We start from the raw sequence: 27,596 nt of genomic DNA, 5'->3' as shown, positions 1-27,596 counted from the left end.
GGTCTCTGTTCTGAAGAACTGCTCTTGCTTGAGATGTCAGGGAAGAGAAAGTGCAGTCTCTGTCTCAGATGAGGAGAAGAGGGTCTGTTGAAATGGTTGTAACAGGAGTGAGGACACAGAGAGTAGCTCTCCTTAACAGGAGAAAGCAACAGTTGGTGTAAGGGTGACTCTCAGCAGGGAGGGAGATCCAGAGAGTCTCATTTTTTACCTTTAATTTTAACTTTCTGTGTAGCTTATCTGAAATACAGTTACAAACATTTGATATCTGATTGTGTTTTAACATTAAGAACTTTTAAATCTGCTGCTGTTCAGGTTGCTGATGTGATGTTTTTCTCTTTTCTGTTCACTTGTGCTCTATCAGGCAACATGAAGAAGCGCCTGTTGATGCCTAGCAGGGGTAAGACCTTGAAGCTGCGCTCAGCTTATGCTAGGAGAGTGATTTTTAGTTTCATCTGCTGGCTTGTCTGTGCTTTGTGGCTAATGAGTCTGTGTGCACCTTCTGTGTTGATGTCTAAGTGTTCCTTGGGTAACCACTTCCACCCATGGTTTTGCTGCTCACCTTTCAGGCTTTTCACATGCAGGCAACAAGTTGTACAACCCTACTGAAGACATGAAGTCCTGTGCTCAGAATTGATTCCTAATTCCTCAAGTTGGCAGAACAGTCTTCCAGCAGTTCTGTGAAACTGCAGGAGGCTGTGGTGGTTGGTTTGAAAATAGGTGTTGTTTCACCGTTTGACTTCTAAGAAAGCAAAGTTTCACAGCAAAGTCTTGAGCTGCTTTGAATTCACTTGGACCAAAATAAATAGAAGACAGTGTTACATCAGTATGTACATCAAGTCCCAAGTTCAGCCCTCTGTATTTTTCAGTGAGAGTGGACAGTCTCACAGTGACAAACCATCTGCACATTCTCTGCTGGCAGTAGAAAATGATTTTCAAAATTTCCACTGGTTAAAAATGAATCTGTTCTGAGTACTGAAGAGACGTCAGGCTCTTTCATTTGTGATAATGCAGGATATATATGATACCACTTCACCAAATTCAGTAGAACAGACCAATTTTGAGCATTTAGGAGACAGACAACCCCAAAATGTCACTGTGACCAGGCAAACACAAAACTTAAGCTTACATGTTGCCACGAACTGGCCAGCACTGCATGCCCTGATGATAACCTTTGTGTTTCATGGCTGAGGCAGTGGATGGCTGCTTCCCATATTTACATGCATGCAAATATGAGTGCACGTGGAGAATACAGCAGTGAGGACAGTGGTTGTTCTGCTGTCTTACTCTCTATGGAAATTCATTCCTTGATACCCTGTTGCTGAGTTTTTGTGTGCTTTGTAACTTGTCTTTTGGGAAGAATAACAAACCCCTGCTGCTCTGGTCAGTTTGGCTTCCTCAAGAGCTTTGTCCAGTAATGAGGGATGTAGATGCAGAGTAGCTCACTGAATTTCCACAGCTCCTGGTGGCTATCTGCTTATGGGCACACCTGCTGCTCCCTGCTGAATGTCCTCCTCAGCAGATGACACACTTGGGAAGCTCAGAGATGTTGTGGCCCAAAGGAGGGAAGCAGAAGAATGGATCCTTCCCTCCAGAAGGCGCTCTCTGTGTAGAGCACTGGACTTGGTGACACAATTTTCTGGGAATGGAGGATCCCTGATTTAGTGTTCCAGTCAGTTAACTGTTGCTGAGCTATCTGCAAGATTATTTTGGAAAAGTACCTGTTCCTCAAAGTTTGTGTTTCTCTGAAGCAGGGGTGTGTAGCTGTGCACCTGCTGCTCTAACTGTTCATTCTGTTCTCAGCCAGCCACTGAAATACTTGCTGGAGTACTTGTTCCTGTAACTGCTGGGTAGCAGAGTCCAGTTCACTCCCAGAATCTGTTCACCTGCTGGGGTAGTGAGTGTTAACTGGATATTCCTGTGAGCAGTTCGGCTTAAACCTGTTGGTTGAGATTTATTTGTGAATGGAAAATATTCGCCACGCTGCAGTTTTGCATCTGTAATATTTCCTGAGCCTGGGTTGCTGGAAGCTCTGCCAGGACTGGAAGGGAAGGGAACCACCTGCAAGGAAACATTTCAAGAACTTGGATTGAGATCTGCTGGGAAGCAGATGGTGGAAGTTTGGTGGATCTCTTTCTGCCCTGGTGCCTGTTTGTGTGTTGGTGCCTCCTAGCACAGGTTCCCAGTTGCCTTGCATGTGAACTGGTAAACCTTGCTGGCTGTGGGCATGGACACAGCTGGTTTCCTGTGCCATGGAAGGATGATGCAGGATTGTTGATCCTTGGTTTTGGATGGAGTCATCCAGGCTTAGTATTCTGGGGGGGCTGCTGGCAGGAAGGGCACAAGTTGGAACTGCTGTGGAGAACAGGTGAATGGCAGTGAGAGTGATGAAGCCCTGTGACCAGAATTTAAGAGCCAGTGAGTGAGTATAAAAGGATTGAAATAAACCCATCTATCCGGAATAACTGATTTCTGGATTATAGCTGACCTAAAATAGTAGAAAAAGATTAATGAGAATAAGCCTGAATTGTTATAACTGGACAGAATCTGCATTTCTGTAGATACTGTGGGAAATTGGGGGTGTTCCTTTGTTATTCTCATGTTTCTCATCTCCTCTTGACATTCTGACTGGTTTAGGTCACTGTAGGGGAGTGTTCTGAAAAAAAAAAAGATGGTGTTAAGGTGTCTGCACAGAGAGGCTGAAAATATTCTTTCTGCACAAATATTGGTGCAGGAAGACACTTTGTCCAGCTGTGTTCAAATAGTTTCCAAAGGGATGTTAACCTAGTGCAAAATTGTATCTGTTATCAGGGTTTTTTTCTGCTTCCTGCTGATGTTCTGCCCTGGTGGCACCTGGAGGACATCCCAGGGTTTGGACAGGTCACTGTGCCAAAGTGACAGGGGACAGTGGACACTGTTCTGGTGGGCTTTAGCTGAATTCTCTTGGCTGTGACAAAAGCCTTGTGGTGCTGGGCCATCACCTCCAAGCACAGGGGAGAAGTCTGAACGCTGGAATTCATGGCTGAGCTGGTGGCATGTGATGCTTTTGTAAGGCTTTCCTGCAGGCCAGGTGCTAAAACAGAATATAAATCAAGAGGTTTATGTGCAGGAAAGAGCCAGGTAGCAGCTTGTGGCTTTGTACAGTGTAAAGCATTAAGTCTGTACATGGCAATTGCTGAACTTCAAGGAGTAATTCACATTTTTCCTTTGGAATTCTCGTTATTTGTTTATTTTTTTTTTCTCTTGCTACTGTAGCTCCAGCTAAGTAATTTTAACTTTTCTTTTTTCTGACTCTGCTTAACCCTTGAGACCTGAACTATTTCAAGCTCTGAATAGGATTTATCTGGCCAGGCATTTTGAGTTTTGACCAGTGCCTGAATTCCAAGAAGAGGAAAGTAGTCTTAATCTCATGTTCTCACTGCCTCCACTTTATTTTACAAGAAGATTGTAGATCTTTCATCTGTTTTGTTTTCCTCCTCTTTAAATCATGTTGGAGGCATCATTAGACATACAGTACACTTCCCAGCTCTCCTCCAGCATTAACTTAGCACGGACAAATTGCTGCAGAATCCTATTTTTGGAACATGAAAAGTACATGGAGTCTCATAAGCTGTCAAATAGAGTGAGATGTTAAAAAATCAGTAGTTTATTGTTTTTTCATTGGTGTTCTGGAGCTCAGCAGACAATCTTTGCCATGAAACTTCCTCTAGAGAGGCAGAGAGAGGATGTTTTGTGTGCAGGAACCTGTTTACTTGATCCCATACATCCATGCAGTGTGGGATCTGTGTGATACTTCTCTGTACAAATTCCTGCTGGGGGAAGGGAGGGAGCATTGTTAGATTTTTATTTTTCTCCCCTCTCTTTTACACCGTGCTGGCTTTCATCTAATCAAATTTGTTTTTCAGGGTCATCACATGCACTCCTAAAATTGGCAGAAAGAGGGAGAACATGAATGAGTTGCTGCAATAAAGGGAAGGCTTTTCCCAGCAACAAACTTGCATTGATAACATGGCAGCAGATCCAATGCTGAAAATTGGAGAGGGTTTATAGAAGAGCCATGAAAACAGTGAAGGGACTGGAAAACACAGTGTATAATGGAAAATGCTTTTATCAAAGTGGAAGTTGTAGATGTTTGTCTCTGCTGACAGGAACAGCAGAAGTATAATAATAGAGGGCTTTTAGTGTAGCTGGGAGTGGAATAACGAGCTGCAGTAGCCAGGAGGTACAGCAGGGAACTCTGGCTGGAAACAAGCTGCAGCTTTTTGAGCGAGGTTAATTAACTGTTGGGATACCTTTGCTTCTGCTGCTGGGGATTTCTAAACCCAAATGGAATGTCAGTCTAATTTAACATGTTCTGGTTCATTGTTTCTCACATTTTTTTTTGGGGAAACGTGAATGAACCAGAAGTGAAAGCATTCATCAGCCTGGCATGGCCTTAGTTCAGTTATCAAGAGATGAGCATGGCAGTGGAAGCACTGCTCTGGAACAAAACCAGCTAGCAAGGTGGAAAGATGGGGGAGTTCTCTAACATATTTTATATCTACATGCACACACACACAGACACATATATATATAATATATATGTTTTTTCCTGGCTGATTTAGACTTGGAGAAAATGTGGACTTACCTGTATGCATAAGTTGCATTAAAATAAATGTTGGGTGCTGGGGAAAAGGCCTGGCTGTGGCTGTTGGAGTCCAGACCCCAGTAATGCTGGCTAGAGACAAGAGAGCAAATGTTCAGTGCCAGCTCCAGCACAGCTGGGAAGAATGTCAAGTTGCTTGAACTGTTTTTTGGAGAGCCCAAGAGCCATGTGCCTGTGCAACTTCCTCGCTTTAAGATTATTTGCTGAAAATACTGATTATTTCTGAGAATTTCATGTGGGATTTTGTATTCAGATGCTAAGTGAAATAATTTTCACTTGCCTCCAGTTTAGCCTTGATGCTGTGATTAGGTTCTTTTTGGTGTTGTGAAGAAAGCTCTGAAAATAAAATCAGCAGATGGGCATCATGCTCTGTGGATCAGCTAGTGAAAACTATTTCATTCAGGAGTGATGGCATGGAGTAAGATGCAAATGTTGATTGAGAGTGCATATCCCAAGGCAATGGTAGAGAGCAGGTGTAATTAATGTGAGAGGAAATTAATGTATAACAGAGCAAGGGCAGAATTGCAAGTGCCCTGGATAGTACAAAGCCTGAATTTGTAATTGAGTGGCATGTGTGACACATATCATTCATATATATACACACACACACACACAAATATATATGTATATATATATATATGATGTATAATACTCCTGATGCTAAGAACGGTGAATAATTCAGTGCTTTCTAGTTATGATAGCTTGGATCAGCAAATCCTAAAGCAGTGAGATCTCCTTTCTCTCTCCTCTTTTTTTAACCACTTGGTGTGTTGCAGCCAGGCAGAATCCAGCATGATTCCTTTTTGGAATAGGAGTGGACAGTAGGCATGGACTCAACCTGGAGACAGAAACTCTTCCCTTCTCAGTGTGCTTATGCAAGGAGAGCTGCTGGCTCTCTGCAGTTGGATGTCACTGTCAGAAAGTGTTTATAGCAGGGTTTTTGAAGTGTTTGTAGCAGGGGGTAGAGCCTTGCAGGAGCAGACACATCATCTGGGAGGGGCTGTGCTTACAGCAAGTGTGACCTGCTGGACCAAGCATTTCAGGGAGCGCTGTCCAAATCCAGCGAGGTGAATGTGCAGGGCTTGGTGGAAGGAGCTGGGTACAGACCTGTGCTTACCCAAAATAAAAGCTGCCCTTTGCAAAATCTCTCATTTGGAGTTACTGTGTGTTTAGTGTTGTCTTGGTTTTATCTGTCCAACAGAGAACTGTGATCACTTCTGTGTTCCATTACAGCCAAACCAGTCTGTCTATCTCTATTTGTTGCATGGGGCTGAGCTACTGTATTCTGAACTACATGAATCTTTCCCTTTTTTAACCTTAAATCTTTTCTTTCCTTTCCCTTTGCCAATCTTGGTAGGAACTTACCTAGGTAAGTAAATTGCAATTTTAACACTATTTTTATGTACAACAGAATTTTAAGAAAATGTTCACCTAGGTGGTGTTTGGCACAATTTGTGCTCTGTTCTGCTCATTGTGCTTACCTTTCTGAAAGTTTGTGGCCTCTGGTTGTTAGAAGGTGGACACTCACAGTGGTAAAACACTCTTGGGTAGTTACAAGAGAGGCAGGGGTGCTAAAGGGTTCTTGCAAGCTGGCAAAAAGTGTATGTGTGTATATGTCAACACACTGAGACTGCCTCGAGTGAACCAGTAGCTTGGAAGTGAAATCCTTGTTCATCAAACCTCATTCATGCATGCATTTTTATATTTTTTCCCAGCTTGCTCACAAATGCAGTACTGTTGATGTTTTTGTTACTGCTGGGGAGGATGGAGTCCCAGCAGGAGGATTACTTTTGGAACAGGAAAATGCATATGAAGAGTATATGGATTTTAGAAAGCAATAGTGGAGTCTCTGGTTGTGAGAGAGTGCGTGAAATTCTCTGCATTTCTTGTGGTTGAGGATGTGCTTCTGAGTCGTAGTGCACATTACATGTTCTGCATGGTACTTCTTGTGGGTAAACAGAGTAAAAACCAAATGCCATCTGTGACTAATTGCTCAATGAAGGACCCATTTTTTTGTGTGTGGTGGGTACGGGAAGATTGGAGTCAGTAACTTTGAGTAAACACAAGTTTACCAGCTCTGAGTTGTGTAACTCAACTGGCTGGAAGCTGTGCTCCTCTTCCTCCTCAGCAGCAGGGTCAGCTCTGTACAGACTTGTGTCAAATGGGCTGTAAATAAATACACAGCAGCAGTGTCTGTGTTCAGCTGTGGAAAAGCTCTGGGTGCTTTCTGAGCAAGCAGAAAGTTCTCAGTGCCTCAGCAGCTTCTTGGAGCTTGCTGTAGTAACTTCATGGGAATATCCCCGTGCTCCAGCCTGCACTGGAGCTCACTGCTGAGGCTTTAGGCTCTCCTCCTTCTCCACATGGCAGTTTTGTGTAGTTGGCAAAACAGCAGGCAGAATGTGAGCAGTGGGAGTAGCTTTGGAATTGTGCCATGGAGGTGCTGAGCCGCAGGGGATGGGAATGGAGCAGCAGAGAGCTTGTCTGGAGTCAGGCATCCAGTGGGACCAGATGTGCTGGTTTGATTTTCACTGGGAAATTTGATTCTCCCTCTCTGTATTTTTGGGTGCCAGCTATCCCCTGCTCCCACAGCACGTTCTTGGGGCAGTGCTGTCGTTGCAGCTGGAAACAAATCTTAGTTGCAAGCTGGAAACCGAGTTTTCTCATTCAATTTTGTTTTTTTAACAAATCCAGAAGCATGAAATCCAAATGACACGAGGTTGTTGGAAAAGGAGCAGGTTGTTTGACTGAGAGGTGGTTTCTCCATCCTTGAAAGATAATACAAAACTGCCAAGCAGCAGCAGTTAACAGACTTGTGTTGCTGTTTGTGGCAGTCCTTCCCCACCTGTATTTCTCTGGGAGAAAGTACATTCAGCTGCAGCTTTGGTACTTCAGCAGTGAAGGGATCATTAGGGCACAATAACCTGCTGGACTGGTTTTCACCAAAATCTCAGTGATTGTGCTTAGCTTGAGGAGCAGTTCTGAGGTCCTGGGCACTGAGCAGTGGGGAGCAGACGTGCCCTGAGGGTGCCAGTTCATCTCTCTGCAGTGATCAGCTGTTCTGTTGCCATTTCAGGAAGGTGTAGAATCATCTGTGGTGAAGTTTATGATTTTCTGCAGCTGTACTTTGTCTTCATTTTATCCTCTGGGCCTTCCTCTTTATTTCAGTGTAGAGAGGAGACTGGCAGGAAGAATTGGCTGGCAAGAGATTTTCAGCTTTGGGTTCTTTTCAGTGCTATGGAAAAAAACACCCTAACATTTAATCTGGAGTTTTCAGAGTATATTTCAATTTCCTTGGCTGCAGAAGAGTGGAAGACCTGCTTAGATTTGTCACTGTCTACCTTTACACTGTGTGGTTTAAAGGTTTGGTCAATCCTGGAAACACTTCCTTGTGTTGTTTGTGTATTTTTGTGTCATTTGGAGGAGGTCAGTGTTGATGCTGATGTGGAGCTGTGTAAATTCAAGCAGTTGGACCTTAGATATGATCAAAAGGAATAATCACATTTTCTACCCTGTGTCATCTCTAGACATTCCTCCATAAAATACAGACTTTTTTGGGGTTTTTTTCTGGAGAGGAGCCGCCAGAACTGTTGTCTTTTACTTCTGATTTAAATTCTTACGCTGTTTTATTTTGAACCTGTTTGTGGATGCATGGGGAGACATCTCTCAAACCTTCATGTGTGAGAGTGGAGCAGGCACGTGGGGCAGGTGTGAGTCTGGCATGGTGAATTCTGTCTGTGCCCACAGACACAGGACAGGTTGAGTTTTCAGACGTGCCTGTCTCACAGGCTTCCTCTCTCACACAGAAGCCACCAAAAATTTTTGGGTGAGAATCCATTGTCTCCTGTCCAGATGCATCCTGTTGACTTGCCAGCTGTTCCACGATGGGTTACAGATGTGCTGTCTCTGCCTCTCTCTGGTGACAACTGTGCACAGAAGCTGCTCATTTAACAGCAGTGCTTTGAATGCATATCCTCTTAGTGGGATTTTTAATTGCAAACTGAATCAGGTCATTTTAGTGCCTTTTATTGAAGTGTGACTAAAGTGAAAATTCATGGATTAATTCACCAATATGAATATGCTAATTGATAACCTTATTGCTGTGAAAGCCAGGGTAGAAATTGGAGCTGCAGCTTTGTTTTGTGTCCTGTTTTACTGGAGGAAGAAGCTGTCATGGGCAGCTTTATCCCAGAAATGGCTGTTTGGGAGGGAGGTGTGTCCCTGTTGTTAGCACTGCTTCTGTGCTGCCTGAGAGCTCTGAAGCTTTGGGGCTCAGAGCAAGCAGCAGCTCTGCTCAGCCTTTGCATCCCTCAGCTTCTCACCATGGAATATTCTGGTTTAATTCTGGTGCTTGGAAATAGCACTGTTTACTGTCTGTACATCCAGCAATAGTCATTGCAGCAGCAGCCACGTATCAGGACAGTCTTGGCTGGCATCAGGGGTGTTCTTACTACAAGAAAAGAACTGATCTGGAGTGTGGTTGAAAGAAAATCTGGTGGCTGCATTCCAGGGACTTGATTTACATCTCTCAGAGTTTCTGTGAATGGAGAAAACGTAATCTTTCAGTTATGGAAGGGGGAAGACAGTAACAAGTGCTGGAGCTTAGCTCTGAAGCTGGCAGATCCTGGTTGCATCCTGCTGGCTGTGCTGTTTCCCAGCATCCTGGAGCCCTTTGTCCATCCATCCCAAACAGCTGCTCACAGCTGTGTTTTGGATGCCATGGCTGCTCCCATGGAAAAACAAATGATTTTCTGGTGCCTGCACTGCCTTTGTCAACATCCAAAGGTTGTTACTGGCCTTACTCTGTGCCTGGCACATCTGTCCTACAGACTTGATGCAAATCTTCTTGGCAGCTATTTCTTCATCTCTGTGGATACCAGGCACAAAGATGTGGCAAGAACTGAAACCTTGTGTTTTCCCCTTGGAAGTGGCTAACAGCATAACATCCACACAGGATGGAAAATACACTTGCTATCAGCTGATGATTCTAATGTGGTGTTTTGTGATACTCAGTGCTCAGAAAATGTCCCCTGCTCTGCCTTCCTCCCTCCTGACACTTTGCTGTGCCCTGTGTTTCCTGTCACACTCGATGCAAGAGCAGTGTGTTTGGTTTTACCAGTGAGAGCCTCCTGGAATACAGACCATGAGCTGTCAAAGTTCATTCTTGCTGGATTCTCTAAAAAGCTTTTCATCCCAGCTAACTCACTAGCAATGGGAAGGTTCAAAGATCCTATGAATGTGAAAGCAGAATTCATACTGAACCTTTTGCAGACAGCCATACAATCCTGTGGAGCCTGTTGGATTTGATGCACTGACAGGATTTGATTTTGCTTCTCAGCCAGAAGGGGCTGAGGAAGGTGTTTTGGTGCACAGATGCTGATGGAGTGCTGTTTTCTGGGAATGTCCATCTAGGAAAACCAAACTGTGCTGGCAAACAGCTTTATTGGGTCGTTCTGTGGCAGGCTGGGCTGCCTTGGAGCAGCACAGGAGCTCTGGTAGCCCTGCAGGGCTCTGTGTGTGCACAGAGCAGGTGAGGGCAGTGTTGGGGGTCCCTGGGAGCCCTGCAGGGCTCTGTGTGTGCACAGAGCAGGTGAGGGCAGTGTTGGGGGTCCCTGGGAGCCCTGCAGGGCTCTGTGTGTGCACAGAGCAGGTGAGGGCAGTGTTGGGGGTCCCTGGGAGCCCTGCAGGGCTCTGTGTGTGCACAGAGCAGGTGAGGGCAGTGTTGGGGGTCTCTGGTAGCCCTGCAGGGCTCTGTGTGTGCACAGAGCAGGTGAGGGCAGTGTTGGGGGTCCCTGGTAGCCCTGCAGGGCTCTGTGTGTGCACAGAGCAGGTGAGGGGGCAGTGTTGGGGGTCCCTGGTAGCCCTGCAGGGCTCTGTGTGTGCACAGAGCAGGTGAGGGGGCAGTGTTGGGGGTCCCTGGGAGCCCTGCAGGGCTCTGTGTGTGCACAGAGCAGGTGAGGGCAGTGTTGGGGGTCCCTGGTAGCCCTGCAGGGCTCTGTGTGTGCACAGAGCAGGTGAGGGCAGTGTTGGGGGTCCCTGGGAGCCCTGCAGGGCTCTGTGTGTGCACAGAGCAGGTGAGGGCAGTGTTGGGGGTCCCTGGGAGCCCTGCAGGGCTCTGTGTGTGCACAGAGCAGGTGAGGGCAGTGTTGGGGGTCTCTGGGAGCCCAGCAGAGCCCCTGGGCACAGCGAGCCCTGCTGCTGGGTGAGGCTGCCCGGGGGCTCCCATGGGTGCCCTGGCTGTGCCCTGTGCCCCTGGAGGTGGGCACTTGTGGCAGGTTCTGTTTGCTAACAGCTTGTAGCTGACCTCTGAGCTGAGGAGCTCCCAGAGGACCTGAGGAGGATAAGAAAGATTCTGTTTGTTGCTGTCTGGACAGTGAATATAACGCCTTCCACTTTCTCCTCCTTTTGACGTCAGTAAATTCCTCAGACCAAAAGAGAACGTCAGAATGGAACCTGGGCTCTGAAAGAGGAGCTGTGCTTCTAGTGGTAGTGTGAAGCAAGGTTTGAGTGAACGGAGAAGAGACTGGGAATGGAATGTGTTTGTGACCTGGGGCCTCTGCTCTTCAAACCAGGTTGTCAAGGAAGCTTTCCTCAGTCACGTTTCCAGGAGGGCAGAAGTCAGTTCAGTTCCAGGCTTAGCAAAACAACACAGTTGTAATCATAGCTGCGTGTGTTTTGATTTTGTACTTTTTTCTGTCTTGGAAAAGCAATGGTCTTACCAGCTCTATTCTCTTTCCTGTTTGTTAGGTCTGCCTAACCACGGACAAACCAGACAAATGGTAAGAGAATGTTCATTTAACCAAAACAGGGAAAAGAAGAATTATTAACCCACGCTAGATAGAACACCCTATTAAACCGTAGTGCTTCACTTCCACCTTTGCTGTTTGCAGCTGGTCATACTTCCCAAAAAAAGGGAAAAGGAGAAAAAAAAATTATTTTGGGGCATCTGAATCATCTTGGTGGTTAAATACAATTTAAACCTCAAATCTGTCTATGTCAATAAATGAGATCTTGTTTTGAATGGAGAATTTTGTTTCTCCTCATGCCAGAAACTGAGTGGCTGCTTACAGCAAAGTTCTGGGATGTGTTTCTAGGTGGAATGTGTTTCCCTGAAGGAGAAAGGTTTAAATGATGGAAGGGTTTGTTTGGAAAACAGTTTCTTTTTAATTATTTTTTTAGCAAGTTGGTGTGCAAGTAACCTGCTGAGAATGCTTGTATTTTACGTTCTTTTTGTTTTGTTTTGTTCTTTTTTGAGTAAAAATTATTTGTAGCCTTTTATTTATTGTGCTGAGTTTAATCAAAGGACAGAAGCAAATAGCCAGTCTGATTGATGTGTCTCTGGCAGAATGCTTTCTCACTAAATTGTGAAGGGACCAGTTCAAAGGCTGTGCATCCCTTTTCCCCCTTGGTTTATGGGAAACAACTTGAAGCATACATCTTTTTCCCCCAGCAATGATCTTGTGCTGATCAAGTGGAGCTTGCCTGGTTACTGAAGTGCAGCAGTGTCAGCAGGGTCCTGTGAGCCAGGGCAGGCAGCAGCAGGTGTGATCACAGAGCTGGGGAGTGCCAGGCTGCTTGGAATAACACAGCATTCCTTTGCTTTGTTCCCAGAGCCAGAGTGCTAAATTGTGTTCCTCCCTGAATTCAGCTTCATCCCAAGACTGGCTGCTTGTTTGTGTCTGCTGAATAAACCAGCTCAGAGCAGGGGGAGAAATCTCTCATGAATTAATACTTTTTTAGCTGTTTTAGGGTGAAACTCCCAGAACTTGCCTGAGTTTCTGGTTGCCTGATCAAGCTTGAATGAAAAATTAAAGGTTCTCATTTCAGGATGTATCATTTGAAATAGGTTTCACCATGTAGGCAAAGAAAAGGCAACCTGGAAGCACAGGGGTGCCCTTTCTAGGTATTTCCAAGAACTTTTTCTGGAGTTCTCCTGTCTGTCTTGCATATGTGGAGAAAATAATGCTTTGCAACCTTAATGGAGGGATTTTCTTGGAGAAACCTGGAGGGGGTAAAAAAGAAAAAAAAAAGCCATCAGAAAAGCCTTTATTTGAAACCTTTTGCTTAACAAATGTCAAATCTAAAAACAATTGTTGAAGTATTTCAGTGGTCTGCTGTGGTGATGAAGCTGTTTTGTATAACATGGAGCTGGGCAACTAAGAAATTCAATTGTTATTGCATTTGTATGCAACAGTTTTAAAGAGCTTAGGGTTTTAAAAGGTGGGGGTTTGTTTGTTTAGCTTTAAAGCCCTGATGTTCTACAGGAAGCAGATCTTGCTAGAGCAGTTGATTAAGGCTGGTCAAAAAATAAGTCCATTATCATTTTTTGTTTTCTGCTCAGATACAAAATGAGATAGACACAGGGTTTTGTTGAGTTTTTTCCCTTGGTTTTTAGACTGGATTCTTCCCTTTCACAGTCAAGGTGTTAAAATTCAGTTGAGTTTATTGCAATGACCAGACACTTAAGGATTTGAAGACCCCATGTCCCCACCATTCCTTCTCCAGGGCAGACATCTCTCACACAAACACTCAGTTTCCCATTCCATGGGCAGAGGGGGAAGCCTTGGTGCCTCTGGGGAGATGCTCTGACCTTGGACCGATGGCCTGTGAAACACCAGAACTGAATTTATACCAGGGTGTTTTCTGACCAGCTTTAATTTATGCATATCAAATTTTCTGGGCCTTCATTTTGCATCTTTCCCAGCTGTTCAGTGTTACTGATTTCAGTGGGATTTCTCAATGTGCTGATCAGCAGGAAGAGGGGCAGCAGAACTGGACTTCAGTGATCAAGGACAGCTGCATTTGAGAAGCTTAACCCTTTGCTCCCTTTCATCTGCACCTCTCTTAATAACAGCTCATGTTTTTCCAGCTGAGTGTAAGGGGGTTTTCTGTGGGTCTGGAAAGCGATGCCTGTGTTGATTCACAAAGCAAATGTGTTATGGGAAATCTGTGGTGTTCAGTACTAAAAGGAAAAAGTGAAAGCTGCTAAGCTTTGTAGTATTAGATTTGTTTTCAACAAGATATTTAATTCTATACTATCCTCATTAAATATTAACCTCCCTAGAACAAAAAGGATCCGGGTAAGTTTGGTACTCCAGAATAACTGTAAATTCTGATTTTTTTTGTATTTGATTTGCTCTGTAGCTAGATTTCCTTCCCTGAAATCAGTAGAGTTGCTCTAGATTTATGGTAGTAGCTGAAATCTAAGTCTGATGCTCAGTCTTTGGAACTTGATGTCATCTTTCAGACACAAGCCACAAATTATTGGTAATGCAGTCCATTTATTATTTGTCCTGTCGCTGAAGTATTGCTGTCCTATTGCATATTGGAGGCATTGCCTGACTCGTACTGCTTGTGAACAATTGCTTATGTGTGAATTCTGTGTTCAGTCCTGGGCCAGAGGGGGAGGTATTGACCTTAAACTCTCAGCAAGCCCTACAAAAGCTTTAATTCTCTTTTCCTTTGAGTGCTTAGCACATGTTGCTGCAGGTTTGTTGCAGTCCATAACTGTGCTGTTTTATGTATCACGTTAGGGACCAAGCCGAAACTTGCTGCTCAATGGGAAATCATACCCAACAAAAGTCCGATTAATTCGTGGTGGATCCATGCCTCCAGTGAAAAGGAGGAGGATGAACTGGATTGATGCACCAGATGATGTTTTTTACATGGCCACTGAAGAAACCAGGTAGGAAAGGTGGTCTTTCGGAGGATTTGAGGGGATGTGTTTTGGTTTGTGGAGCTGGCAGTGTGGCTGGAGAGGGATCTCATCAGCAGGGCTGATGCTACAAGCTGAATGGAGAGACCACAGCTGGTGCTGAGGTGGGTAAAGGGTGGGAAATAACTGTGCACTTACATTCCAGAGGAAGCAGATTCTTCTTCCAGAGCAGCTGCTGAGCTGCTGTAGGAGATGGGCGCAAAGGGAAGGAAGACTGAGGTGGGAATTGACCTGGTTCAGACCCATCACTGCCCTCGAGGGGAGGTCCCATCACAAAGGGACAGGGTAGGGCTGTCCTGGCTCACAGGTGACACTGAGGAGCAGAGCTTCCTATCCACAGAGCCCTGCATGTCCTCTTGTATTACCCCTCAGGACATCTCCAGGTGTGTCTGGGTCCTGAAACCTGCGAGTGCCAGAGGGTTTCCATGGGCTGAGTTGACTCATTTTTCAGTGGTTTATATTTGCCACCAGTGAGATTCAGCCCCACACTGTCCATCCTCCTCCTGTGGTGGTACTGCTTCTGCTAGTCCTAGTCCTTCTTGTTGATCTGCCCACAGGATAAAAACAGTAGAAGCAGCTTTCCTTGTGTGAGTTTCACTTGAAGCTGTTTACAGACTGCTGACAGAGTGGTAGAAGCTATGTGACCCAATCCCTAAGGCAAAGTTCCCAGTATTGGTATTCCTGTGACAGGAGTGTTCCTCCTGGGTGTGGTGAGAAGGTGGAGAAATTAGCTTGTGTGGTTTCCTCCCGAGAACTCGATGCCTCCCTCCTGGGTAACCTTGAGGAAGGTCAGAGCAAAGCCCTGTTCCTGTCACAGAGGTGCTGTCTGGCTTCTGTCTTGCTCAGAAGCCTGGAGTTATCAACACTTGCACTATCAGAGCCCCAGCAGCACAGAAGCATTTACCTTCCCCTGCACTGCAGAGATTGACCTGGGAATCCTTGGTTCTCTGAACCCTTGGAGTGACTGAGGAGATTGAGAGTTTCAGTGCTTTGTCTCTTCTGGTAGCACTAAATTTGGCGCTGCTCTGAGTCTTCATTTGTTTAGCACAAAGGTCACAGTCAAGAGTGCTGGCATCTCCAAACTTCTCCTTAACCTGCAAAGCATTTCAAGTGTCAGGAACTATTCTGTGGGCCTATATCAAAGATGGGCTTTGTAGAATAGGTGATACTAGAAACATTCAAGTTATTAAGCACTGATCTGTTGGATAATCAGTTTTCAGTGCAGGAAGTGCCTTGTTGGAACTCAGAAGAAGCATGAAATGAATTTCCCAGACTTGTTCCCGTGGCCACCTTTAATGCAACTGTGCATTTCACACCAGCTCATATCTTTGCTTTCTCTTCTCCTTTCTGTGCCTCCAAGATGCTGTGGAAGAATGCCATGGAATTCCATATGTAATTGAAAATAAAGTGAGAGAAGGATTTAATTTTCAGGGGAAGCAGTTTTCTTATTCCTGCTGTCGCTCTGCTAAAGAGGTCCTGGGATCCTGCTGCAGCTCTCAGATTCCTGTGCCATTGTGGGCTCAGGGTACACAGCCTCTAATGCACTCCTTAGGTGCTCAAGGCTTTCATAATCCTGCATCTAGGGAGCTCTTCTTGACATCTTCACCATCCCAGGCACATGAAATACAGCAGGTGCACGGTTCAGTGCAAGGTCCTGCCCTTGGACCTGGACAGAACTGCAACAACATTCATCCAGTGTGGTGTTGGTTGTGACAAGAATTTGCTGTAGGCACAGAATCTCCTGCTCATACAGAACCACCGACTGAGGCAGGAAGGATCAGTCCCACAGCAACCAGCACAGCTCTGATGAAAATCATGGTTTGGTGATAGACATCAGCTCAGTAAGATCTTATCACTTCCATTTAAAAATAGAGAGAGAAAGAAAAGAAAAAAAAAAAAACCCACCCAGGCTTCTTTGTCTGCCAGCCATGCTGCTTAGCTGAGTGATGAGTGGTGAAAGGAGATTTTTGGCAGGCTGTGAAGAGCAGGGAAGCCTGAGTGCTGGAGCATTGTCAGCAGCACGGGTTTTCTGTCGGGCATTTCACCTCTAACTTTTCCCTGAACCATCTGCTGCATTCCAGTGTCAGGAATGTAAGGCTTGTTTGTGAGCTCTGAAACAATTTGAGCTTTGTGTTGGCTCGGTAGCAATGGATCTAGCTGCAATATCTGCGCATCCAGCTGAGGGTCAGGCTGTGTTTTCAGGCACAGCAAGCAGCTTTCCCCCAACTTTTACACGCTCCCCTCTCCCCTTTTCTTGTAGCTCTGTTGAGAACAGTGCAGGAAAACTGTACAGCTCTGAGGGAGCAGTTTGAAAAGCTGGTGGAATGAAAGGAAGGAGGTTTTGAATTGAAGGCTCCCAGTAAGGAACTTGGCATTTATAACTGATGCAAGCGGAGGCAGAGGGTGACCTGATCAGAATCTAGAATGCTGGAGGACATGTTTCTGATGGCCCTGCTTGTGCTGCAGGGAGCTCTGCTGCCTAAAAGTGGATCAGCTGCAGTCAAACACCTTGGAAAAGTCATTATATCAAGATGGTATTTTTTCTCTCCCCCCACCACCACTTTGCCACCTTGTTCTCACCTCTCCTCGCCCCGTGGCCTTTTGGTTTTAGAAGGTGCACTGGGCAAACAGAAAATGTTTCTGTGTAAGTGCAGCTTGTCCTGGGCAAAAAAAACTAAATGCAGAGATGAGCAAGTCTGACAAGAAGTGATTCAAAATCTTCAGCTGAAGTTGGTGGTTTGTCAGTTCTAGTGGTGCTAAGGGTAAATTCTTGAGGAGAGGGAAGGTATTTTAACCACTTTCTTCAGCAACCAGCACATCTTAAAGGCAGAAATCATAGCACAGTGATAGGCATCAGCTCAGTGAGAAGGTCCCTTTTCCATTGACAAATAAACCAAACCAACCAACAAAAGGGGGTTTTAACCCCAGCAGTGTTCCCTAAATGAAGCTGGGAGCTAGGTGGCTGGAATGTGGCTGTGGAGCCCTTCCTCTCCTGTCTCTCATGGCCAGCCAAAGCCTCCTTCTGTCAGGAGCCTGTGGGGAAAGGCAGTGCTGATCCATCAAACCTTTCTTGTTGCCCCAGATCCTGAGCTGAAGACTCATGGTGGGTCCTGGTGGACCACTCTTGTGGATGTTTATTACTTTCCTTTCTAATCTCTCTATGCCTTTGACCACCACAACATCCCCTGTAAAAGAATTCCTCATTTTAATTAACACAGTACAATTTTCATTGTTGCTGCATTTTTGGTTTTTTTTTCCTTTATCTCTGAGTCTGGTATTAACAAACAGAAAGAAGCAATCATTAAGTATTTGTCTCTAACTTATTTGGATAATTTTAAAACTTTGGTGTGTCTTTTTCTCTCTGTTTTACTTTCTCTCCATATGGAAAGCAGCTTCCTGCATCTGATTGGCAAAAAGTCCTATCTTGTACACAGAGGGAAATCCTTAACCAAATTACAAGATGTGAACATTGCCCATCTCTGGGCTGGGCACACGCAGTGTGGGAGAAGGGGAAACACCCTGTCAGCCTTGGCTTGGCTTTGTAAACTAGCCCAGAGCTACCTGCAGCACATCCATCTGATCAGAATAAACTCAGAATAAATCCCTGCTGTGGAAACCCTGTCCTGACTATATTCACAGCTGGTCCCACAAGGCTGGGCCAGCATGCCTTCTGCTCTGCAGGGGAAGGATTCTGGAGCAGAGGATGCAGTTTCCTCTCCGTTGGGGTGTTTATAAAGCAGAGAACGCGAGTTTCCCGGGGCAGAAGGAGCCGAGCTCGGCCGGGTTTCCCTGGAGCCCGCGGTGCCTCTGTAATCCGTGCCTTTCTTCCTTGCTGTCTGCAGGAAAATCCGCAAGCTGCTTTCCTCCTCGGAAGCCAAGCGAGCCGCCAGACGCCCTTACAAGCCGATTATCCTGCGGCCCATGCAGGCGGTGCAGCTCCGCCAGCCCATGAACGATGAGCCCATCATCATCGAGGATTAACCACGGCAGCCTCTCCTCCAGTACCTACTTGAGTTTCCATGGCTACAGCATTGAGCTAACTGTTGAAGAGAGGGAACTTTTGAGGAACTGTTTTGCATCTTTTAAACCCTTAAAAGGAACTCAGCCCTGCTCTGAGCCTCTGACCACAGACTGCTCTCTCTCTCTCTCTCTCTCTCTCTCTCTTTCGCACTCTCTCCTGCTCTCCTATCTTTTTTTCTTATTTTTTCTTATTTTTTCTGTTCGTTTTTTTTTTTTTTAAATTTTTAGTAGCCTCTTTTCCCTTTTGCTTCTACCCCTTTTGTAGAAGGGGGAGGGAAAGTAAGTTTAACTTATTAAGAGAATGTGGACTAGTACTTTTTAGCTTTGTTTCCTCTTCTGATGTATGAAGAGCTAGAACCCTTCATTTTGTGACTGAGCTCTCGTTGCAAAGCCATTTTTATGAGGCTGTGTTGTAAGATTTTTCTTTTCTCTCTCTCTTTTTTTTTTTTTTTTTTAATTTTGTGGACGGTGCCATTTTTTTATTTCATTTATATTATTTCTTTTGTAGATAAATTTCCGATCTTTAACTGCTATTTGAAAATAGGAGCTGAAAGCCAGCCCCAGGTTCAGCCAGTTTTCTTTGGTCCTGTCCCTTCTGTTTTTTGGATCATTTTGCACAGCCAGTTGTGCTTATGCACAAGACAGACCAACTCAGGCTGAGAAAGGAGTGAGCTAAGAAGTGAAGAACCTTGCAGAACATTACACTAACGTTGTGTGCAGTGGAGCCAGGCTGCCAGAATTAGGTGTCCTTACTCTAGTTGCTCTCTGGGAGCGGCGGCCCGTGGCGTTTCTCCCAGTAACCAGCAGTTTTGCGTGCTGCCTTCTCTGTGACATCTGGGACCCTACGTGCTGTTAGGCCACCAAGAGCCAGCAGTTAGGCCCAGCAAGTGTAATGAATTGCTTTGCTCTGGCTCCAAGAGTCAAGTACACCAATGCCCAGGGACATTTTGCTTAGAACTCTGAACCTGTTTGTGCATCAGTGCTTTTGGACACAACGTTTCCCAGGATGAGACCTGGTTTCTCTTTAATTGCGTTACTGTACGTTTCCCATTTCGAAGGGACTTTAAATTACAGCTGGGTTTTCATTTGAACACATTGTGTCTGAATTTAAGTGTTTTTTTCCCCCCTTGACATTTCTTGTGTTTGAGGTTTCTTGCATCTCTTGAACTTCTTACGTATTTGCAAGTCTGTATCATTTCTTTTTCATATGTCTTCTCATGGCAGCGCATTTGCCGGATGCCCTGCTCAGTTTTGAAAGGATGTAAACTATCATTTGCAACTTGTGCTGATCTGTACATGTACCTGCCTCAAGCAGACACAGCATGTAATAACCCCCGAGTCATTCCATATGTGTCAGCGGTGAGATGAGCCAAAGTTGTATTTGGGTTATCACAGTCCAACCGTGATTCTGTGCAACTCTGCTAACCCGCCGGGTTAGACGGAAAGGAATCCCCACAAAATGAAAACAATTCAGTTAACTTTACTTAATAAACCTGGAAAGTGAGCTTTTGTGAAACATCTGCTTTTTGTCTCTTGTGGAACAGCCGTCCTCGCTCGGGTTCCAGCCAGCAGCCTCCCGTCCCATCCCGGGGCCGTCTTCTGCTCGGGTCCTCTCCTGTGCGCTTCAAACATTCCCAGCGCTCCAGAGGCGTCTCCCTCCCTCCCTCCTCCTCCTCCAGGCGGCAGCAGATGCGGGGCTGGGCCTCTCAATGAGCCCTTTGTGCACAGCAGCTCCTGGTCCTGCTGCTCCGGGGCTGCTCCTGGCGTGGGGCACAGGGACAGCCGTGGGCAGGTCCGAGCTCTGCGCTGCTCTGGACCCCGAGACGCAGCACGGGCACCCCCTGTTTGCTCTGCTTTGCTGCTCACAAGTGCCAAGATTCACTCTGTGCACGCTGTGTGTCCTGTGCTACACGTCAGGGGCTCCTGTCCACAGCTTAAAAGCGGGGACAGCCATTCCTGAAGGATGTGCTGCTCAGGATGGGCACAAAACCCTGAGGCTGCCAGCAGCACCAGTGACCATTGGCAGCTTTACTTTGTCACCATCAATCCTCAGGATTAACCCTCTGTACGTGAGAAACACGGGCTGCACGAGGGTTTTGTAACACTTGTGTCTCTGTGAGGGCAAACGCTCGTGGATTCCTTCCTGCAGCAAAAGGAGATCTGAGCACATCACTTGGGAAAACTCCGTGTGTGGGTTGGCTGTGCCTGGGAGCTCGGGCAGCCCGGGGTGCTGGGGATGGGGATGTGGGGATGATGGGGATGTGGGGATGATGGGGATGATGGGGATGGGGAAGGTGATCCCTCGGTGAGCCCAGGGAGAGGCAGCTCCGGCTGCACCGAGAGCGCAGGAACCACTTGGGGGTGCCAGCCCTGCGGTTTCCAACAACTTAAAAGCTTTCTTGGAGCGGCTCCAGAGATTGCTCTGGGAGCGAGTCCAGGCAGGGAGAGAGAGCACGTCCTGTGCTGCCCTGACTCTGAAGGACCCTTGCGTGTCCTTCAGCAGAGATGCTGGTTTTTGGCGAGCGGGAGCAGACCCCACTGCCATGTGTTTCACTGGCTTATGTTTGGACTGGCTCGGGAGGAGGGGCTGGAAGATCCCTTTGGCAACCAAAGGAAAATGCTGGCTCTTGGGAAGTGCAGGGAGTGGTAGGTCCAGGCATGACCCATCCAAGCCTGGGGTCACTCTCTTAAGCTGCTGCTGTCACTAAAAGCCTCTCCTGTGCTGATCTCTCCTCTGTATCCACATTCCTGTGCTGCTGCTGCTGCTGCTGCAGGAATTGCCTTGGGTTATTCACCCTCCTGCTCCAGAGCCTGGTCAAAATACACCAATGTTCCATTTCCCAGGTCCCTTCCCCTCCTTGATTCCCACCTCCTGATGAGCCCCTGAGATTGGAGAGGGGAGGAGAGCCTGGAGCTGGAAGTGCTTGCCCACCCAAAACAGGCCAGGTCTGTTGGGATGTAGCAAGGTTTGCCACAGGCATTTGGGTATTTTCCCTCACTGTGTGTCCCTGGCATCCCAATCCTTCACTTTCCTCTGTGCAGACGTGGGAGCAGCTCTGTCACAGGCTCAGCTGTGATCCCTGGAGAAGGCTCTGCTCCGTGCTCACGTGGATGGAGCTTGCTGACCTCCAGTGCCGTGCTTGCAATTTCACAGGCTTAAAAAGAAGCAGGAAGCTGCCCAGGAAAGTATTTAAAAAAACAAAACAGAAATCCAAACATTCCTACAATACTTCATGCCAAAAATGCTTTTGTTACAGATTTAATTTAATTTTTTTTTTTAAAGTTAACTTTGGTATTTTGGGGGCTTTTTTTTTTTTTTCACATTGCATTTTACCAGCTTGTCAGTAGCACCTCCCTGTGATCTCTGCTTTTGCAGCTGTAACATGAAGGCAGCGCCCTGATTGTAACAGCACTGATGAAACAATGGGAAAAAAAAGCAAAGTATGACCAAAACTAACAATCCTGAACCTGGCATTCCTGCTGTGGGAGGAGGGCTGGAACCAGGACACTATTGGAGAGTTGTAAAGCAAAATACACGCTGAAATTTTCTTTTGAAATGGAAATTTGGAGCCTGTGCCAGCTCTGCTGCGGGCTCTGGCTCTGTGCAAGCGTTACACAAGCCAGACCTTGGGAAGCTGGAGAGGCTCTTTGGGATGGTAGGATTGCACCGTGGAGGAGCTGCTGCCCACTGCCACGGGAGGAGGGGGCACCCACCTGCTCACAGGGACCATGGCAGGAGTGCCAGCCTGGGGGATTTCTGGGAAAAGCACAAATAAAATCTGGCAGATTTTGACTGTGAGGAGAAGGAAGGAATTTGACTCATTTACAGAAACTGGACCGTGAACCTTTTCTATTTTCCTTAATCCATCAAGAGGGCACAGACTTAAAAACATCATGAACCCAAATAAGCTTTGGCAGCAGCTTTAAAGGGAGAGAGATCACTGCAGAAAGGCAAGTCGAGGCTTGAGAGCCCTCTCTAGCTGCTGGGAGAGGGTTTGTTTGGGGCTTTTCCTGTAAATGCAGGCAGTGCCTTTCAAGGTGAGCCTGCAAGAGCCAGCAGTGCTGGGATCTGCCGTGAGCCCCATCTTTGGAATATCAACATGTCTTGAGTTGGGGTGGTGTTTATGGCCCTTCCCAAGGCAGGAGGCTGGGGTGACCCACGTCCCCCTGTCCCTCCTGCCCTCCCTTCCCTTCCTGGGCACTGACAGAAGGGTTTTGCTCTGCTTGAGCAGCTCTAAAACCTGGTGGAAGACTCGGTCTCTGATGATCACCGGGCAGGAGGAGGAAGGCTGCCTCAAGAAAAGACACACAGTAAATTCAGATGGGTTGTGGGGCTGGGGCTTGTCTCCACCTCTTCTTCAGCCTGGAAAGAAAGTCAGGGCAGGGCAGGGTTGAAGCACACTTGATTCCTGCCCTGGGCTTTGCAAGTTCATTCACCACATTCCTGGAATGAGAATGAATAACATAAATTCAGCATCTTTCTGCAGACAGCTTCCTCCCTTCCCTCCTGCAAGGGGACTCTCCACCTGGATCCAGTGCTCCGTGGGATGCTGGCAGCGTCACGGGGAGCAGATTTACAGGTTCTGGCCGGAGGGTTTCAGCCAAGTTGTGCTCGTTCAGAGATTTTCCATCTGAGCAGGAGCCAGTTCGTTCCCCCTGCCTGTGCTTTGGCTGCCCCCAGGCAGGACAGGAGGGAGGTGAAGGTGTGGAGCGTGTGGATGAGGAGCCGAGCTGGCTTTCCCTGCGTGCCCGGGATGTCCGAGGGCCGAGTGCATCCCAGCGGGTGGCTGGTGCTGGAGGAGAACACGGCGCCCTGGGGACATCACAGCGCTCTGTGCTGCTGGATTATGTGTCCAGCCCCTTCCCTGCCCCAGGGGCTCCCTGACAGTGTCCTGAGTGTGTGTGTGGGGCACACGAAAGCTGGGCAGCCCTTGGAGCCGCACTGAGCCATGGCCAGCCCGACCTGTGGCCACAGCCTGTCCAGGGCCCCGTGGGACTGGGAGCGCTGAATGTCCGACTGCCCTGAGCTGGACTTTGCCACTGAAGCCTGGGTCTGAGCACATCCCCTTCCTTGGGACACCCTTTCTTTCCCTGGCAAACCCGTCCGAGTGCCACCGCTGCCAGCTCCCCACCCTGGCCACCCCCTGCAGCCCCACCCTGGCTCTCCCCGGGTCTGAGCCCCGGGCTCGGGTCCCTCCAGCTGCTTCCCTGCCCTGTTTTGGCTGGAGCTTTTCGGGAGCTGCGATCCCCCTGCACGGAGGGAGACATCCCACCTGTCCCGTGGGGGCTCCGCATCCTCGGCATCAGTTCAGCCTGCCGGGAAGGGCCGTGGGACACCGGGACACCCATTCCAGATGGCAAGGACAAGGGGGACATCTGCGAACCTGCTTATCACCACCGTGACAGCGCTATCGCCGCTGCCTGATACCGGCAGGGCTCGGATGCCTTTTAAAGGCCAGCAGAGAGGAGAGGGTGGCTGGAGCTGCCCGGCTGGGCGCTGACAGCCCCGGGCACAGGCATGTGCTGCCTGACGAGCCTCAGCCGCTGCCAGCCCTCGCCACTCCCGGCCTCTGCTGCTCCATCTTCCCTTCTCTGCTAATCCTCCCTAAGCCCCCGAGCTCCCTTCCCGAGCCGTGCGCTGGTGCTGCAGCCAAGGCTGGGTACCCGCAGTGTCTGGGCTGGGTACCCGGGGAGTTTGGGCTGGGTACCCAGAGAGTTTGGGCTGGGTACCCACAGTGTCTGGGCTGGGTACCCGGGGAGTTTGGGCTGGGTACCAGGGAGTTTGGGCTGGGTACCCGGGGAGTTTGGGCTGGGTACCCGGGGAGTCTGGGCTGGGTACCCGGGGAGTTTGGGCTGGGTACCCAGGGAGTTTGGGCTGGGTACCCGGAGAGTTTGGGCTGGGTACCCGGAGAGTTTGGGCTGGGTACCCACAGTGTCTGGGCTGGGTACCCGGGGAGTTTGGGCTGGGTACCCGGGGAGGTTGGGCTGGGTACCCGGGGAGTTTGGGCTGGGTACCCGGGGAGTTTGGGCTGGGTACCAGGGAGTTTGGGCTGGGTACCAGGGAGTTTGGGCTGGGTACCCGGGGAGTCTGGGCTGGGTACCAGGGAGTTTGGGCTGGGTACCAGGGAGTTTGGGCTGGGTACCCACAGTGTCTGGGCTGGGTACCCGGGGAGTTTGGGCTGGGTACCCGGGGAGTTTGGGCTGTATTGGGTCTGTGTGGCTGCCGCCCAGCCCAGCCCGGCCCGGCCCAGCCCAGCCCAGCCCAGCCCAGCCCAGCCCGGCCCAGCCCAGCCCAGCCCAGCCCAGCTCGGCCCGGCCCGGCCCAGCCCAGCCCGGCCCGGCCCAGCCCAGCCCAGCCTGGCCCAGCCCAGCCCAGCCCGGCCCGGCCCGGCCCGGCCCGGCCCAGCCCAGCCCAGCCCAGCCCAGCCCGGCCCAGCCCAGCCCGGCCCAGCCCAGCCCAGCCCAGCCCAGCCCAGCCCAGCCCCCTCGCTGGGGCACAGATTTCCCTCCTGCCCCGCTCTCCCCCCCGGGCCAGCCCCGTGTAGCACAGCCAGGAGGGCTGTGGAGAGGAGATGAATTCAGAAATAAAGTGTTTTGCCAGGTTTTGTGAAAGGCTCTCTCTGTTGCGTCTCCATCACCGGGAACTGCTCCCAGCCCGTGAAGGGAAGCCCAACCATTTTTTCTGTGAAAATGCAATTTTTCCCGCTTAATGCGAGGATCTGAGGCAAAACTGGTTATAGCTGGGGTGGCCCGTGGGCAGCAGCCATTCTTAACCCCCAGCCCCCGGCTGTGGGCTGTGTCTGGAGCTTCAGGGGTGAAAAAAAGAGAAAGCTGTGGCCTGTCACCCTGGGGTGACCTTGCTGTGAGGGACAGAGGGCCCTGGGCATGTGGCCACGCACGGTGCAGCAGCCAAGGCTCTGCAGGCCACACAGGGATCGCTGATCTTGGGGCACTCCAAGCCAGCAGCCGGGGCTTTTCCCATAACCTCTTCTCATTTTTCATCCCCCCAGCCTCTTCTTGCCCTGTAACAAATCCAAGGGAGCCTGGGTGCCAGAAAACATGAGAGCAGAGGAAGGTCTTCCAGCCCCAGCTCCTCTTAGGAGCAGCTCTGTCTGTGTCCACGAGTTTTTGTGGTATTTGTATCTGAATGAAGAAAAAAGAGCTGAGGGGAGTCGGCGTGGGGAGGGGGAGAGAGGTGAGCCAAAGGAGAGGCAGCCTGGAGGGAGTTATTCCTGATTTATTCCTCGCTTTCCCTTAATCTCTGTGCAGAGCTCTCTGCCTGACCTGCCCAAGGCAGAGGTCCCAGGCTCGCACCTTCTGGGGCTCCCGGGGGAGACAATCCCCGCTCCAGGGCTGGGGCAGGCTCAGCAGAGCAGCCCCGGGCCGGGACTGCAGCCGGAGCCAGCGGAGCCCCGGGGAGGGGAGCAGCCCCCAGCAGCCCAGGGAACCCCGGGGAATAATGGGTCACCTCCCTGGGCCGCGGGTGCCAGGGCTGGGGACACGGTCCCCTGGGCTGGGACACCCCCGGGCGCTGCTGCAGGGCCAGAGCCCTCCCCCGGCCGCTGAACGGCGGCTCTGTCACCGCTGCCAGGGAATCTCCAGCCCAGCCCCGGGACCCTCGAGCTTCTGATGGAAAACGCATCCTTTGGTGAAAATTATTAAAGCGTTCTCTGGGGAGAGATGTCAGGGGTGTCCCTCATGTGCCACCACCCCCTGGCCGCAGCCCGTGTCCCCTCGGCCATCCCTGCCTGCCCGGCCTTGGGTCACCTCTCCCCCAGGACATCCCTGCAGGACCGTGCCGAGCCTAAATCGGGGAAGATTAAGACACGACCAGCTAAAGCCACTTTGCTCCTGAACCAGCATATCCGCTTGGGATTTAGCGCATTTGCAGGCAGGGATTCACACCTTTAAGTGACTTGTCTTAATTCCCCCCGGCCTCTAGGCGTGAAAAGCCCTTGGGTGTCGCTTCTGCAGCATGGCAGAGCCCAGGCTTCCTCCTGTGGCCTCCCCGAGCAGGGGATGGGTGGATGAAGCCTTCTCCCTCCTTCCTCAGGGCTGGAGCAGCGGCTGAGGCTGCCTCGGAAGGCGGCGTGTGGAAGATTTAGACGGGAGACGCTTTTCAGGATGTCCCCTCGGTGCCCAGGGATGCTTTAGGGCTGCGGACACAGCGGTACCACAGAGGGAGCCGCGGCAGCGCTGTGGGACCGTGCCGGAGCACAGCTGCTCTTCGGGAAACCCAAAGCCCCGCAAATCCCCAGCTCCTGCCCCGTCCTGGTGGCCGCAGCCCCGGGCTGGGACCCGCGGGGCTGAGCCGCCCCCGGTGTGGGCCCAGCCACCTGCCCAGGCAGGGACCCCGGCGGCCACAAAGGCTCTCATTGTTGTGCCAGCAGCTGCCCGAGGAGTGACAGGGCTGCCTGCGCCTCCCGAGCCGGCGGGGGCGATGGAGGAGCCGCTCTCGGCCACCCCCGGCCCCCCCCTGCCCGGGGTCCCGGAGCCGCTCTCGGCCATCCCCGGCCCCCCCTGCCCGGGGTCCCGGAGCCGCTCTCGGCCACCCCCGGCCCCCCCTGCCCGGGGTCCCGGAGCCGCTCCCCGGAGCCGCGGGTTCGATTCCCGGCACAGGAGGGAATTCCGTGCCAATGGCGGCGGAGCGGGGCCGGGCTCCCGGCCGATGAATAATGCAAAGCTGCGCTTGCGGAGCGGCAGATGTTCTGTTTACCAACACTGCGGTGCAGGGGCACAGCCACGGGCTCTGCCCCCCTGTCACCAGCCCTGTCACCATCCCTGTCACCAGCCCTGTCACCAGCCCTGTCGCCAGCCCTGTCGCCCCCTGCCCTGCGCCCACCGCCTCGGGGCACGATCCGGGCACGGAGGGGCTCCCCCGCCTCGCCGCGGCATCGCGGCTCCTCGAGTATCCTCGCCGTGCCTTCACGGCTCCCTGAGCATCCCTTTGCAGCCGGAGGGGTTTCCGAGATGGGAGTTTCCATGGCAACGAGCGGAATGGCGCCGGGAGCCGGGGGATGCGGGCGCTGGAGCCGGGCAGCGAGCGGGGCTGGGGCGGGGACGGGCTGCGGGGGATGGGAGATGCCCCAGCCCCTCTGCCCGGGACCACCAGCCCCCACTCATGCCCCGGGGGCTGCTGCTGGCCGGACTCAGCCGGGGAGGCTCCCGGCCGGTGCCTTTGGGGCCGCTAAAAACCCCGCAAGCGGCGTCGCTCAACTACAA

General features: G+C 49.9%; 1 protein-coding gene across 1 annotated transcript in view; it reads left to right on the top strand.

Moving 5' to 3' along the window:
* Positions 1-19,890, top strand: part of MTA1 (metastasis associated 1) — a 73,006-nt gene extending 53,116 nt beyond the window's left edge. Inside the window, exons 17-21 of the mRNA XM_086841932.1 lie at positions 362-397; positions 6,000-6,011; positions 11,387-11,418; positions 14,173-14,324; positions 18,197-19,890. Coding sequence (XP_086698058.1) covers positions 362-397; positions 6,000-6,011; positions 11,387-11,418; positions 14,173-14,324; positions 18,197-18,335 — 371 coding nt within the window. The 3' untranslated portion in view covers positions 18,336-19,890. The remainder of the gene's footprint in view (positions 1-361; positions 398-5,999; positions 6,012-11,386; positions 11,419-14,172; positions 14,325-18,196) is intronic.
* The last annotated feature ends 7,706 nt before the right edge of the window (positions 19,891-27,596 follow it).

The sequence above is a fragment of the Cyanistes caeruleus genome, chromosome 9 (assembly GCF_971803275.1).
Source record: "Cyanistes caeruleus chromosome 9, bCyaCae1.hap1.1, whole genome shotgun sequence".
NCBI classification, from domain to species: Eukaryota; Metazoa; Chordata; class Aves; order Passeriformes; family Paridae; genus Cyanistes; species Cyanistes caeruleus.
Note: the sequence above shows the minus strand (reverse complement) of the source record. Positions and strands in the feature narration are given on the sequence as shown.